Source organism: Mastomys coucha, unplaced genomic scaffold (assembly GCF_008632895.1).
Source record: "Mastomys coucha isolate ucsf_1 unplaced genomic scaffold, UCSF_Mcou_1 pScaffold5, whole genome shotgun sequence".
Lineage (NCBI taxonomy): Eukaryota > Metazoa > Chordata > Mammalia > Rodentia > Muridae > Mastomys > Mastomys coucha.
The window spans coordinates 103,004,963-103,021,076 of NW_022196911.1; the positions used below are offsets into that span (position 1 = coordinate 103,004,963).

A 16,114-nucleotide genomic window follows, 5' to 3' on the forward strand; every position below is an offset into this window, starting at 1 on the left:
ATCTCCAAAGCTTCAGAATAAATTGGAACAGAAACCACAGGAGCTGGAGAGCACCTGTGTCCACACACACCAATGTGGGAGCTCACAGGAAAAGTAGCCTGGCCCTGAGGTTGTAAGTGACCTGTGTTGTAAGGCCAGGTGTCATAACATCAGCAGAATATTTGCATCACAAACAATAAGAACATATTAGGCCTTTTTTTTTTCTTTTCCAAGACAGGAGACAGGGTTTCTCTGTGTAACCTTGGAATTCTCTCTGTAGACCAGGTTGGCTTCTACCTCCCAAGTGCTGGGATTAAAGACCTGTGCCACCACTGCCTGGCTTGCTTGCTTTTTTTTTTTTTTTTAATTTTTGAAATAGGATTTTGCTGTGTGGTTCAAGATAGTTTTAAACTCAAGATCCTCCTGCCTCAGCTTCCAGCTGACTAGGATTACAGGCATATGCTATTATGCTTAAAATATACATTTGAATCATACTTTAAAAGATGACACTCTAATGCAAGTTTAGGCTTATGACTCAAACTGAGCTTAAGCAAAGATTAGCAGTCTACAGATACACTCTCAGTTAGCACACATGCCCCATACAAACACAGAAGAGAAAATGACACCATGTTCCCCAGTAGGGAAGGGAACACAACTTCAGGCAGCTTTGCCCAGGCTTCCTGAGCACTCTGTGAGCCATAATTCTGTACTAGTGTTGCTTTGTAGATTCTCTCTCCTCACCAGCAGTTTTGAAAACGAAGAGCTTAAAGATGAAGGAAGCAATGGCCACTGAATGACACATCATAGTCATCAGCAATGTTACCAACTCAACTAAAACTCAAACAGCTTATTCCACAGAAAAAAATCCTAGAAAATTTAAGATGGTTGTAAATCAATGATCTGAAGTCATGTAGTAAATACAGTGCTTTAACCAAACAGCTGGCTTTCAAAATTCATGCTGCCTCCCCTCTGATAAAAGAAAGGCGGAAGAGGCATCTCAGGGGGGTAAAGGTTTTGCCAAGCTGAGATGTGAACATGGAGGTGAGTGACCTTCCCTACAGATTTAAAGCAAAGTGACCACAAAGTGCAAAACAGAGCATCAGTACATAGGCTCCAACCTACACTCCACACCGAGCACTGTGATCAGAGAAGCCTGTCAGAACAGCTTCTCCAGAAGGAGCTGCAATGGGAGTTCCCTGTGGAAGCTAGTCAGAGATCTTTATACACACAGGGCTTATAAAACTGCAACGTACCCCAAACACTGTGATTCTCCTCACCCCAGCCCACCCCACCCCTGCAAGAGTGGATGCCAGGTACCTGTGTGCCCGTCCCATGACACCTTACCTTGTAGTGCTTTGAAGCCCTGCAGAGGCACTCGAGAGGACCCTGTCACAAACTGGAGCAACCGTGCTCGTCTCTCTTCATCAAAAAACTCCACAGCTCTCCAGAACCACTTGACGACATTGCTGTCTGGGGTACAGTGTTTTAACCGGGTGTTGACCTTCCAGTCACTCACGTCAATTTTGCCAAGTCCACAAATAATGAGCTGTTGAAATATTTGCAGGAGTGGTGAGCCAGTGGACATCAAAGCTGGGCCTCCAAAAGTTTTCTTAGATTTGCAGTGAGCATTCCCACACAGCTGAATTATCTGGATAGCTTTTCAAAACATACCCAATAGACCCTATGCTGCAGAGACTATAACTCTGTGTCCTGTGGCAGTCAGGTCTGAATCTTTTTTTAAAAAAATATTATTATATTTAAGTACACTGTAGCTGTCTTCAGACACACAAGAAGAGGGTGTCATATCTCATTACAGATGGTTGTAAGCCACCATGTGGTTGCTGGGATTTGAACTCAGGACCTTCGGAAGAACAGTCAGTGCTCTTTAACCACTGAGCCATCTCTCCAGCCCCATGAATCTTTTTTTTGTTAAAGATTTATTTATTGTGGGGCAGTGGTGGCACACGCCTTTAATCCCAGCACTTGGGAGGCAGAGGCAGGTGATTTCTTTTCTTTTCTTTTCTTTTTTTTTGATGGTTTTTCGAGACAGGGTTTCTCTGTATAGCCCTGGCTGTCCTGGAACTCACTCTGTAGACCAGGCTGGCCTCGAACTCAGAAATCCGCCTGTCTCTGCCTCCCAAGTGCTGGGACTAAAGGCGTGCGCCACCACTGCCCGGCCGAGGCAGGCGATTTCTAAGTTCAAGGCCAGCCTGGTCTACAGAGTGAGTTCCAGGACAGGCTATACAGAGAAACCCTGTCTTGAAAAAACAAAAAAACAAACAAAATAAAATAAACAAACAAACAAAGGGCTGGCGAGATGGCTCAGCAGGTAAGAGCACTGAGTGCTCTTCTGAAGGTCCTGAGTTCAAATCCCAGCAACCACATGGTGGCTCACAACCATCCGTGATGAAATCTGACTCCCTCTTCTGGAGTGTCTGAAGACTGCTACAGTGTATTACGTCAGAGCACACAGAGGTCCTGAGTTCAATTCCCAGCAGCCACATGATGGCTCATGGCCATCTGTACAGCTACAGTGTACTCATACACATAAACAAATAAATAAATCTTTTTTAAATTTTTATTTTTATTTATTTTTTTTATTTTCTTTGTTTTTCGAGACAGGGTTTCTCTGATGTAGCCCTGGCTATCCTGGAACTCACTCTGTAGACCAGGCTGGCCTTGAACTCAGAAATCTACCTGCCTCTGCCTCCCAAATGTTGGGATTAAAGGGATGTGCCACCACTGCCCGGCTAAATAAATCTTAAAAAAAAAAAAAAGATTTATTAATTTATTTTAAATTATTTATTTATTATATGTAAGTACACTGTAGCTGTATTCAGACACTCCAGAAGAGGGAGTCAGATCTCATTGTGGATGGTTGTGAGCCACCATGTGGTTGCAGGATTTGAACTCAGGACCTTTGGAAGAGCAGTCAGTGCTCTTAACTACTGAGTCATCTCTCTAGCCCCGCCTTCCCCTTTTTTTTGAGACAGGGTTTTTCTCTGTGTAATCTTAGCTAATGCAGAACTCACTCTGTTGAACAGGCTGGCCTCAAACTCAGAGACCTGCCTTCCTGTCTCCCGAGCGCTGGCATTAAAGGCAAGTGCCACCACTGCTCTGCGAGGGTCTGTGTCTTTAAAGCTCCATAAGTATCTACTCATTGTAGGTCCTGTCCCCAGTGTCTAACAATCACTGTAATGGACTCTGACAAGAGCAAAGATTTGTAAAAATTCTAGTTTCAAAATAGAATTATAAAATTTTAAAGCATTAGACAGAAATCCAGACTCAGTAAACACAAGCTGGATGTAACATGCTATGTTTATAATCCCAGCACTTCAGAGGCTGAGGCAGGAGGATCAACATGAATGTAAACCTAGCCTGAGCTACTACCCTGTCTCCAAAAGAGGATGAGAAGAAATAATACTACAGGGTTATCTGTGCCTTTCTTAAGCCTGCACTGATTTACATTAGTTCTAACACTGTTAGCTCACAATTTGAAACAATTCAATTTTGTCATCAGCCTTCAGTGTTCTTTGCTCTAATACCACAGTCACTTCTACCTCATTTTACCTGTGAAAATGATCCAGAGTGTACAACAAGAAATGTGTTAGATATGCAATATAATTCACTTAACAACCTTGAGCTTATATTAAAATGTAAATACTTGGGGGCCAGGCATTGTGGTACACACCTTTAAACCCAGAATTCAGGAGGGTGAGGCAGATCTGCTGAGTTGGAGGTCAACCTGGTCTACACAAAGTGAGTTCCAGAATAGCCAATGCTACATAGAGAAACCTTTGTCTTGAAAAGTAAAATTAACAAGCAATATACATGAATTCTGCTGTAGTGTTCCATTTGACATCCTGATATAATCAATACATAAGAACTACACCAAAGTCATTTTGATACCACTAACATATCTCTACAGAGTCCAATACTAATATATATATATATATATATGTTTTATATATATATATATAAGCTTTATATATATATATATATATATATATAACATGTTTGCTTTATTCATTTAATTGTATATATATATGTATACATGAACACATGCCACAATACACAGGTGGAATTCAGGGGACAACTTTCAGGAATCATTTTTTGTTGTTGTTGTTGTTGTTGTTAAGACAGGGTTTCTCTGTGGAGCCCTGGCTGTCCTGAAACTCACTGTGTAGTACGTCAGAAGAGTGCTTGTTACAGTGCAAACTCTTGATTCACAACATAAAGAAGGTAGGTCCTCTATCTCAGATCCACTCCACCCTATCCATTTAGCTCTGTGTTCTTTCTCCTCCTGGCTTATCTTTGGCCATTTCATTATTCAGTCACAAAAGGAATGGGGGATAGCACAAGTCAAAGGATTGCTTGCAAACATCTATGAAAGAGCCCAGCATGCCTGAAGAGACAGGTGGCTCAGCGGTTAAGGGCACTTGCTGCTCTTCCAAGGGAACTGAGTGTACCATTTTGGGTGGCTACAACCACCTGCAACTCCAGGTCCAGGGATCTAAAACCTCTGGCCTCCCAGCTACCTAAACTCACATATACATAACCACATGCAGACACATGCATTTATACATAATTTAAAAATAATAAAAATAGATTTTAATAAAGACCAGGAAGAAAAGGCCAGTAATACTACTACAGAAAGTCATTTTAAAATGATCTACACTTTTCAAATACTTGTTATTTCTTAACCACCAGACAAACTGAACTGACAATAAAACCTTTTAATATACTAATTTTTCTTGAGACAGGACTTGCTATGTAGCCCAGGCTGGCTTTAAATTTTCAATATTCATGTCTCAGTCCAAGTGCCATATTACAGCCATACTCTACCACTCTCAACAAACCCCACTATTTCTTTCATAGTAGTTCAATTCTAAGTTGGATTTGTTTACTGTGGTACTATAAGAGTAAGCTTCACACAGAAGGGAATGTAAACTGTTCAATACAGAGCTGATTACTGTTGTTATATGGGTGTTTGCAAAGGCCCAGGAATGGTCAAACACCTCATAATTTATCTTGTTTCATTTCTTCTAAATGTATTCTAGCAAAGATGAGCAATAGTTGAACTTAACATTATATTGAAATAAATTTCAGTATGTTAGAGATAAAGTAATATATTTAAATAAGCCAATTAAATCAAGAAATAAGAAAAATTTAGGAAGAGGGCCCAGACTGCAGGATGGCTCAGGATGGTAAAAATACTTGCCAAGCAAGTATGGCAACCTGAGTTCAACCCCAGAACCCATATCCATAAAGAGCTGACATCATAAGGCTGTCCTCTGGCCTCCACATGTGCACCATGGGAAGAATTTTAAGTGGGAAGAATGGGACTTGAGAGGTGGCTTAGCTGGTGGAGTGCATGAATCCCTGGGTTTAAACCTAGCACTCTGGGGGTGGGGTGGGGGTGAGAGTGGGAGGGGGAGAGCAGAAAGTCAGAAATTAAAGGTCATCCTCATCTACATAGTCCCAGACTAGTTAAAAAGAAGAAAAAGGATATATACATTAAGCATGTCTCCATATGGGGTTGGAGAGATGGCTCATCTTGCTGCACTTTAGAAGAGTCAACTCTGAGTCCTTGTAACCATGGCAGGCAGCTAACAATCACCTGTAACGAGAGCTCCAAGGGATCCGACCCCTCTGGTCTCTGACGGCACCTGTACCAATGTGCACATGTGCACATACTCATAAAGCCCTAAATAAGACATTGCTTACCCACAGAAACTCCAAAGCCCAAAATATTTCCTGTAAGAATTCTCAGAAGAAGCCGGGAAGTGGTGGCGCACATCTTTAATCCCAGCACTTGGGAGGCAGAGGTAGGCGGATTTCTGAGTTCGAGGCCAGTCTGGTCTACAGAGTGAGTTCCAGGATAGCCAGGAAACTCTACACAGAGAAAGCCTGTCTTGAAAAACCAACAAAAACAAAAAAAAAAAATTCTCAGAGGACTGAATCAGGAAACTCTAAAAGCATTAGAAAGCACCACTTTCCTCTACAGACAGCAGGAGAGACCCAGACTTGTTACCACAGGATCAGAACAGTCGCACACTGACCTCCAGCTCCTTCTCATCAAATGTTTTCAGCAGATGCTGTGGAATGACTTCATTAAATCCCTTCTGCAGTGCCAGGAACTGAGCTTCGATGCCTCGGAGAAATCTCCAGTTTACGTAGAGCCTGCAAACATTGGTCAGGAGTGTCATGTGACTGCATAAATTCACATTTGATAATTGCCATAAATTTCTACTTTGGCAACTTTACACTTTAAAGTGTCTATCATCAAAATTTTACTCTAATAGGGCTGAGATACAGGTGAGCTGGAGAGTCCTGCTCATAGGCACAAGACCCTGGGTTCAATCTCTAACCTGAAAGAAAAAGGACACTAAAAAAAGTAAAACAATTTGTCTAAAAAAGAGTTAAAAACTAAAGGGACAAGTGGACCCTAAGTGCTACAACAGTTCAATGTACTACAAAAGCATCACCTTGCACCACCAGCTAGCAGCTGCAGGGATCTACTCTTCAAGCGAGGCCTGAGTCTAACAGATTTATAATCCCAGTCACTAGGAGGGCTGAAGCGGGAGGATCAAAAAAGTTCAAGCACTGCCTGGGCTACACAGTGAGTTCAAGGAAGCCTGGGCATTCAGTGAGACCTTCTCTGAAATTTAAAATAATAGAGAGGAGGGGCTGTAGCCCAATGGCAGAGCCTTGCAGACACAAGGCGCCAGCACTGCTGACTAAACTCTTCCAATCAGGAAAACCTCCTAGTAACTACTACAGCTCAGGGTCTAAGGTTCAATTTTGGTTCAGATTTGGTAATTACCATAAATATCTATTGTAGTAATTAACTACAATAACTTTAATAACATTTCTTTCAAATATTTCTTAAAAATTTCGTATGTATTAGTGCTATGCCTACACAAATGTCTGTATGAGTGTCAGATCCCTGGAGTTACAGACAGGCATGAGCTGCCATATGGGTGCTAGAAATTGAACCCACATCCTCTCGAAGAGCAGTGAGTGCTCTTAACTGCCAAGCAATCTCTCTAGCCCCAACATCTTTCTTTTTTTGGGTTTTTTTTTTCTTTTTTTTTTTCTTTTTGGTTTTTTTCAAGACAGGGTTTCTCTGTGTAGTCCTGGCTGTCCCGGAACTCACTCTGTAGATCAGGCTGGCCTAGAACTCAGAAACCCGCTTGCCTCTGCCTCCCAAGTGCTGGGATTAAAGGTGTGCACCACTACCGCCCGGCCCAACATATCTTTCTTAATTTATAATACACGAGTCAATAAGCAGAATAAAGACCCCAATGTCTTAAAGACTGACCATTCCCAGGACAGGGGACAGAGGGTAACTTAAGAATGCTGTCAGAGATTATGAGGAGCTCTGTCTGTGTATCAAAGAGGAAGAGAACAGGAAAGGAGGCAAGGTGGGAACTAGCAAACCCAGAGAAGATGCGGTCAGAATAATGCTGTTTCCTAGTATGAAACCTTGGAAGATGTCAACTTACCAACAAAATACATTCAGATACTACATCTTTTGTGAAACTTTCCTTGTACCTTTAAAAATCTGTCTTTTGAGACAGGGCTTCATTAAAATGTTCTATATGGTGTGTATGATGTATAAATATGGGTATTATTTGGGTCTCACAGACTGGCTACAGGACAGCCAAGGATGAATTTCTATACACCTGAGCCTCCTGCCTCCTGAGATCAGAGGTATGCATCAACAAACAGCTTAAGAACATTTCTGGGGGCTGGAGAGATGGCTCAGAGGGTAAGAGCACTGACTGCTCTTCTGAAGGTCCTGAGTTCAAATCCCAGCAACCACATGGTGGCTCATAACCATCCGTGATGAGATCTGACGCCCTCTTCTGGTGCGTCTGAAGACAGCTACAGTGTATTATGCCAGAGCAAACGGGGCCAGAACGAACAGAGGTCCTGAGTTCAATTCCCAGCAGCCACATGATGGCTCATGGCCATCTGTACAGCTACAGTGTACTCATACACATAAAATAAATAAATAAATTTTTTTAAAAAAAGAACATTTCTGGGCTAACTTTTAATATTAACTGAACATCTTTATTCATACTTAGCTGCATGTATGTTTCTGTAAAAGAGTTCTAAAAATGGGGTTGCTTGAACGGTATTCTCATGTTCATATGGAGCCAGGGCTGTCCAGTGTATCACTTCACAGCAGAAATCATGTTGGCCACAAGTATATGTAGGCCAAAAAAAAGATCAGGCACAGGCTAGAGAGATGAAGCAGCAAGAAAGAGCACTGGTTGTTTTTCAAGAGGACCTGAATTTGATTTTTAGTGTCTATAGGGCAGCTCACAACCATCTATAACTCTAGTACCAGGGAATTTGATGGCCTGGACACCAGGCATGAACATGTTGGGTAGATACAGAAGCAAGACAAACACCCAGACCTGCTATTCTAGGACTTGGGAGGTGAATGCAAGAGGACGGGAAACTCCTATCATTCTGAGCTACAAATCAAGTTGGAGGCCAGTCTGGGCTGCATGAGACCCTGCCTCTAAGAGGGGTGAGGAGTCAGTAGCTTCTAAGCTGGGGAATGCCAGCAGTCCATAAGAATGAAGCCTACCTTATGGAGAGCCAAGAGCAGCTTGATACCACACAGGAGTTCAGCGAGCTCAGATAAAGCCAGTCATTTGTGCCATCCTGGCTGAGGCCTCAAATCTAAGAGTCAGAAGGCCCATCTTGGCCTTTTAACCCCAACTGACAGCTTGTAGATTAGCAGTGCACCATACCTATTATTCTTTGCCCAAGTACCAATCTCAGGAATTATGAAAAAATAGTCAAGAGTAGGAGTTTTTAAGTCACTTAATTCTACAGTCGTTTGTTCCAGCAGTAACATCTTGTAAACACTTAAATGTTTTTCTATAATGATATCCTGGAGTTTAATTAATTAATTAATTTATTTTTTGAGACAGAGTTTCTCTGTATAGCCCTGGCTGTCCTGTCACTCACTCTGTAGACCAGGTTGGCCTTGAACTCAGAAATCCGCCTGCCTCTGAGCTTATTTTTTTTAATTCAAGCATTTACCTGACATATTCTTTTTTATTTTCTTCAGTAACAGGAATACTTTTGCCATTTGGTTTGAGTTCATGCTGAATAATTTCACCATATGCATTATGTTCAACACAGAAGGTATGGTCCAGAACACCTGTGATATCGTTTTCACTAGATAAGAAATAAAAAAGACACATTAACAGGGGAACCTACCTCCCAGCTCCTACAATGTGTTCACAGGTTAGGTGTTCAGCTAAGACAGTACTGCGATACAACAGTTACAGGACCAAACTCCTCCCCCAGTTCTTATGCTATCAAGCCATCTTTTCTTGCACGGCGAAGTCAAAGAGACTTCTCCTTATAAATAGACAGCATTTTACTTCCTGAGCAACAAGTGAGCAACAAGAATGGGTTCTGTCAAAGAGAGACTCTTTGAGAACAATACATTTTTGGTATCCAGATAAAAGGCTCTTCTGAACATGAGCACCCTCAAGAGAACAAGCCCTTGAGCCTCTTTAGTGAGAAAGTGATCTGTGAATACCATGAAACTGAGCACCCTCCTGTGTGTTATCAGCTAGCAGTTCGTACTTTGTAAAGTATGGTTCCAACAGTCACTGCCTTCACTAAAATGAAATAATAGGACTGGCCAGATATGGAAAGTGCACTGGCTGCTTTTCAGAGGACCCGAGTTTATTTCACACTCAGTGGAAAGTGCTCACTGCAGGACTACAACCTGAGTTCAGTCCCCAGAACCTAATAGTAGCAATTCTGCTACGATTTACTAGTATTTAGAATGTACTATTCTGTCACATGTTGGCTGAGACAGAATCCGCCTTAGTTTTAGGATACTATTACATGTAGTGCTTTAGCTTACAACAGTGCACATGTTGAGTACTCTCAGCCTGGAAATCTATAATTCAAAACAAAACACTTACGAGTTATCATCAGAGTATGTGTGTAAAGTGTGAATGAAATAAAAATGTATTTAAACTAGAGTTGCCCCCCCCCGCTCCCTGCAAATATCACAAGGATAAGCAAACATTCTAAAACTGGTGAGGGGATCAAAATCAGAAATATCTCTATAGTCCCAAGGACTTCATATAAGGGATGATCAATCTGTACTAGATGAATTTTCCTTCTCAAAGAAGTAACATGAGATCTCTAGAAAGGCCTAGACCATGGAGGGCTCCAAGCCTGTGCACCAGCCGAGCCTGTGCATGCTTCACCAAAGAGGCTTCTTTTTGCAGCAAATGGAAATCATTACAGAGATCCATAACTAGTCATAATGCAGAGAGTAATTGACCATGGGTTGCCCAACCCAACTTGATAATCTATACTGTAAGCCCTATACACAAGGTCCAGGAAGATGTCAGAGGAGAGCAGGAAGATCCCAAGAGCCAGAGACCAGGAGACCTGTCATGAGACAGTGTCTCCTAGACATGACAGAAAAATTCCACAATATGGTTGCCTAAACAAGGCCCACATAATGACAACACCAGTGTCATACCAACGTGGAGGGGGGAAATCTCAAGGCTCCCCCCTAGATGGAGAGCTACAGGCAGTTGATGACTACTGAGGGGAGAATCGCTTTTCTCCAGGGACGAGTGGCCAGATAGGTTATCTAATCCCAAGTAATCAGTCCTATACACAGATACACGGTGGCAATACTAAATGCACTCAATGTGTGTGTGTGTGTGCGTGTGTGTGTGACTTCAGTTCAAGGGGATATGAATATCCTAGCATCCTCAGATACTGCACACACATGGTGCACAAATATGTATATGCTGGCAAAACACTCATACATATTAAGAAATATTTTTAAAACCTTTCTTTTCTTTTCTTTTTCTTTCTTTTTTTTTTTTTTTGAGACAGGGTTTCTCTGTGTAGCCCTGGCTATCCTAGAACTCACTCTGTAGACCAGGCTGGCCTTGAACTCAGAAATCCACCTGCCTCTGCCTCCCAAGTGCTGGAATTAAAGGCGTGCACCACCACTGCCGGCTTTAAAACCTTTCAAAGTAATAACATGGGTTGGAGATATATCTCAGTAGTAAAGTCCTTAGCACACTATAAGTGCATTAGTTTTGAAATATATCTTTTTATTTTATTATTTGCAAATTATTTTAAAACATTATTATTCCATCTTTGCATGTATGGGTATTTTGCCTACATGTATGTGTGAGCACCATGTGTGTGCCTAGTACCTGGGACCAAAAAAAGAAAACAGATGCCCTGAAAGTAAAGTAATAGATAATTGTGAGCTACCATGTTTGGGTGCTGGGAACTGAACCCAGGTCCTCTGGAAGAGCAGCAAGTGCTCTAACCGCTGAGCATCTCTTTAGCTTTCATTCCTCAATTTGTTGTGGAGCCTGTCCTTGACTTCATGATTCTCCTAGACCTCCCAAGTGTAGGTTTTATAGGGATGAACTATCAGATATAGCTTGTATTTTTAAGATTTACTTTCATTATTAATTGTATATAAGTGTCTATGTAGGGGTACGAGTACCCAAAAAGGCCAGGTTAGATGTCCTGGAACTAGAGTTCCGGGAAGCTGTGAGCTACCTAACATGGGTGCTGGGAATCCAACTCAAGTCAGTCAGTCCTCTGCTAAGATCAGCACATCCTCTTAACTGCTGAGCCACCTCAGCTGTCTCTGTTTTGTTTGATTTTCTAAAAAATATGTATATGTGTATTCCTGTGTGACTATTAGACTGTGTGTTGTGTGTGCAGGTGACTGTGAAGGCTGGAGGAGGAATCAGGTCCCCTGGAACTGCATGATCTGTCTCATGAAGAGTCCTGGGAACTGAAGTGGGTCCTCTACAAGAGCAGTAAGGGCTCAGTTAACGACTGATCCATCTCTCCAGCTCCTAGCTCGTATCTTTAACAGCTCAGACACTAGCTATGCTAACAGAAGTAGGAATCAATACGTACAGTATCCACACCAAACTATTATGAAGGTCTGGGTCAACTAGCTCCATGTCATCCAGAGTAATTGACTTCCCAAGCAACTGTTTATAAAAAGGTAACGTGAAGCCACCATCAATATAATGTCCATGGAATACAGCCATTCCCATTATCCGTCCAACAAAGTGGAAATAGGATAAATGTTCCTGAAATGAAAAAAAAAAAATGACAAATACTCAAGTTAGAAACTCTTCAGTAAATTGTCTTAATAAAAAGTAAATATTTGGGGCTGGAGAGATGGCTCAGCAGTTAGGAGTACTGACTGCTCTTCCAGAGGACCCTGGTTCAATTCCTAGCACCCACATGGCAGCTCACAACTGTCTGTAACTCCAAGATCTGACAACCTCATACAGACATATGGGCAGGCAAAAACATGGCAATGTGAATAAAAAAAATAAATTATTTTTCAAAAAGTAAATATTTAAGCAACATTTTGCCCTTCCTTCATCTCCCTCCCTTCTCTCCCCCTTCTGGTTCTGTTTGTTTGTTTCTGAGACTGGGCTTTACTTGCAGCCCAGTCACTTTCCCCACTGCTGGGATCACAGGTATGTGCCACCATGTCCATCTCTCTTGAGGTAAAGGCCCTTTAGAAAATGATGCCATGACAAACCTTTGTGAAGCTACGTGCACATCCATTCTCTAAGTGCACTTTCAAAGCTATTAATCCTTTCATCACTTCCTCAACCACCCAGAGACTGAACTTCAGGGCACCATGGATTTAAGACACGGATTTGGTCTCGCATTTGGATTAGTCCATCAACTACTGTTTATATATAAATTAACTAGTCCCTATGGGACTAGTCCACATTTGGATACACAGGGAATAAAGTCAGTATCCAGAGAGTGTACTCATGAGGAGAACAGCAAGGTGATAAGACCCACGCGACTGGGTCCACTCCTGGGAAGCACAGCAAAGGGCAGATGGCGGGCAGATGGCAGGCAGATGGCAGGCAGATGGCGGGCAGATGGCAGGCAGACAGACAGTAGTGAGCTGTCAAGCAGCAGCTTCACCCTAACAAATAACTTCCCAAACAGTCTTGGTCACCACATGTAGATGCGACTGTTCTTTCACCATATTGTTTGATTGGTTAGATATCTGTATTTTTAAATGCCTTTGCTTTTAAGTAATCTTTAATTTTAAAACTTGTTTTATCTTTAAATATCTATTTTAAGAAATAAATGCTAGGCTGTTGAGATGGGTCAGTGAGTAAGAGCATTGACTACTCTTCCGAAGGTCCTGAGTTCAAATTACAGCAACCACATGGTGGCTCACAACCACCCATAATGAGATCTGAAGCCCTCTTCTGGTGCGTCGGAAGACAGCTACAGTATACTTATGTATATTAATAAATAAATCTTAAAAAAAATACATGCTTACTTTAAAATATTTAGATAAAACACAAGCAAAGAAGACATTAAAAATTACCCTTATCTAACACCCAGACAAAATGATTTATCAGTTTTACAGTGTAGACTTTTAATGTTTTTTCTTACATATATTTATCACAGCTATATCACCTTATTATATAACTTTTCACTTAACATCACTTGATATGTGATAACACACATCTGTATCACACATCATCTTCATCTCACAGTATGCTCTCATATGAAAACAGAATAGAGATAATTAGAAAGTATCAAATTTGGGCTGGAGAGATGGCTCAGCCGTTAAAGGCTAGGCTCACAACCAAAAATATAAGAGTTCGGTTCCCAGCACCCACGGCTGTCTCTCCAGCCATTAAAGGAAAAAAAAAAAAGAAAGTATCAAATTAGAAGTAACTACTAACATCTGGACCTGAAGCTAGTGCTAGGGAGCAAACCCTCTGGCCTGGCGGATGCTAATCAACAACACAACCACTGAGCAATGGTCCCAACCTTAACTTTTAAGTACTTAATAATGCATTACAGGATTAAATAATAAAAAAAAAAAATTTAAAAAAATGAGAAAAAAAAAAAAAAAAAGAATAGCTGAATCAGAGGATGTGGCCAGGATCAGACAAGTGATTCCTTTGTGAGATGAGAGCAGAGTGGATCCCAGCACATTCACACTATTGTGACCACAGCACATACCGGATTAACTGCAGAATCAGGATTGATCTGCAACGTGTAGATATCATCTCTAGAATACTGGAAGAGACCATAGTAAGGATTCAACATTTCATGCGACAGGAGATATAACCATTCCCTAGAAAGCAAGATAAAGTAATTTGTTAATTAGGATACGCCATTAGTCACTCTACTAGATGATTTTTTAATTTTTAAAGTTTATTACTATTATGGGATGCATGATGTATGTAAACACATGTGTCACAGAATTCATGTGGAAGTTAGAGGATAACTCTATGGAGTTGGTTTTCTCCTTTCACTTATGAGGGTTTGGTCACTGAACTCTGACTGCATGATGAACACTTTAACCTGCTGGACTTTACCTAGGCTGGACTCAAACTCGAGAGATCCACCTGCTTCTGTCTCTCAAGTGCTGGGGTGAAAAGTGAGTTGCATTATGCCTAGATTCCACAGTTCTTTTAAGCTAAAAGAAAATACAGTACTAACTGTGGTTCTATAAAAATCACAGAAATAGAAAATGAATGTTTAAAGAGCAATTATATATTATTATATAGTTATTGCTCATAATTTGGAACAACTTTATTATACTTTTGCATCAGTGAGTATAAAGGTACTACTTAGAAGTTCAGCTGCTCATGAGATGCTGTAGCCCTCTAGTTTGATCACTGTAAATGTTATATAAGATTTGTAACCTATAATAAATCATCTAATGCCTATTTCTATCAGGATAAATTCATACTAGATTCATAATGATACATAATACAATAGGAAGGCAGATCCCTGTGAGTTCAAGGCCAGCCTGGTCTACCTATCAAATTCTATGAAGGTCAGGATATGTACAGAGATCTTGTCTCAAAAACAGACACATAACACAGCATGAAATTATTCTTCTTTGGGGCAGTGGAGAGCTCTGTGGCACTGTTTTAACAGAGAAGTGTCAATGTCTATCTCATTATCATTTACTGTATAAAAGCCTCATGTCTCATGTCTCATGAAGGACACTGAGATCCCAAAGCTTTGGGTGTAAGTGGACACTGGTATTCTTTGGGCATGGCCAATCTTGAGTGAGGTAACCCAATCACAAAAGAACACACATGGTATGCACTCTCTGATAAGTGGATATTAGCCCAAAAGAACAGAATACACAAAGTACAAACCACAAACCATAAGGAACTCAAGAAGGAAGACCAAAGTGTGGATACTTTGTTTCTTCTTAAAAGGGGGAACAAAATACCCATAGTAGGAGTTGTAGAGTGTAACTATGGAGCAGAGACTAAAGGAAGGACAATTCAGAGACTGCCCCACCTGGGAATCCTTCCCATATTCCATCATCAAATCTAGACACTATTGTGGATGCCAGCAAGTGCTGGATGACAGGAGCCTGATATAGCTGTCTCCTGAGAGGCTCTGACAGTGCCTGACTAATACAGAAGTAGAGGCTCAAAGCCATCAATGCTTTTAAAACCTCAATATAAATAGCACTCTGCCAACTTATCAAATTCTTCATATTTTTCAATAAAAGATGACTTGTCATTTTGATGACAATAAGTAGTCCAGGACTTAATACTGTTAAAAACAAATTAAAAGAAAATGTTTTACAATTCTATGATGTGACAAAGGTAAAATCAAATTACTATTATGTGACAGTAAGAACAGACTGCAGAGCAAAGCCAGAATGTGCACCTCCACAAACACTGCAAACCTGATGACTGTGCTACGCTTTGCTATGGCATCTATACTTTTTTTTTTTTAAAGAAAGCTGAGTTTTTGTTCTCACTTCCTCAAGACTAGAGGCAAAACTGATCATTTTAGATCTACTAAAGGTCAGACAGCACAGTTCACTCATTCATTTCCATATGCCATTTATCCTGCCTACATCTATGATAATGAGGTAATTTTAGAGATAGCTGTCACTAGCAGATAAATGTTTTCCTAACATTCAAATTCTATTTCTGAGTAAATAAACCCATAGGAATTAAAGTTCTAAAATTTACATGCAAAAGATATATATATATATATATATATATATATATATATATATATATATTTTTTTTTTTTTTTTTTTTTTTTT

The 16,114-nt window shown here is 40.7% G+C and overlaps 1 protein-coding gene across 2 annotated transcripts in view; it reads right to left on the minus strand.

Annotated features, from left to right (window-relative positions):
• The window catches only part of Smurf2 (SMAD specific E3 ubiquitin protein ligase 2), a 112,166-nt gene that overhangs the window by 3,128 nt on the left and 92,924 nt on the right, over nt 1-16,114 (minus strand). For both annotated transcript variants that reach the window (XM_031352217.1, XM_031352219.1), the window contains 5 exons: nt 14,047-14,161; nt 11,941-12,119; nt 9,046-9,183; nt 6,042-6,162; nt 1,324-1,525 (listed from right to left, as the gene is read on the minus strand). In XM_031352217.1, the coding sequence (XP_031208077.1) occupies nt 1,324-1,525; nt 6,042-6,162; nt 9,046-9,183; nt 11,941-12,119; nt 14,047-14,161 (755 nt within the window). The remainder of the gene's footprint in view (nt 1-1,323; nt 1,526-6,041; nt 6,163-9,045; nt 9,184-11,940; nt 12,120-14,046; nt 14,162-16,114) is intronic.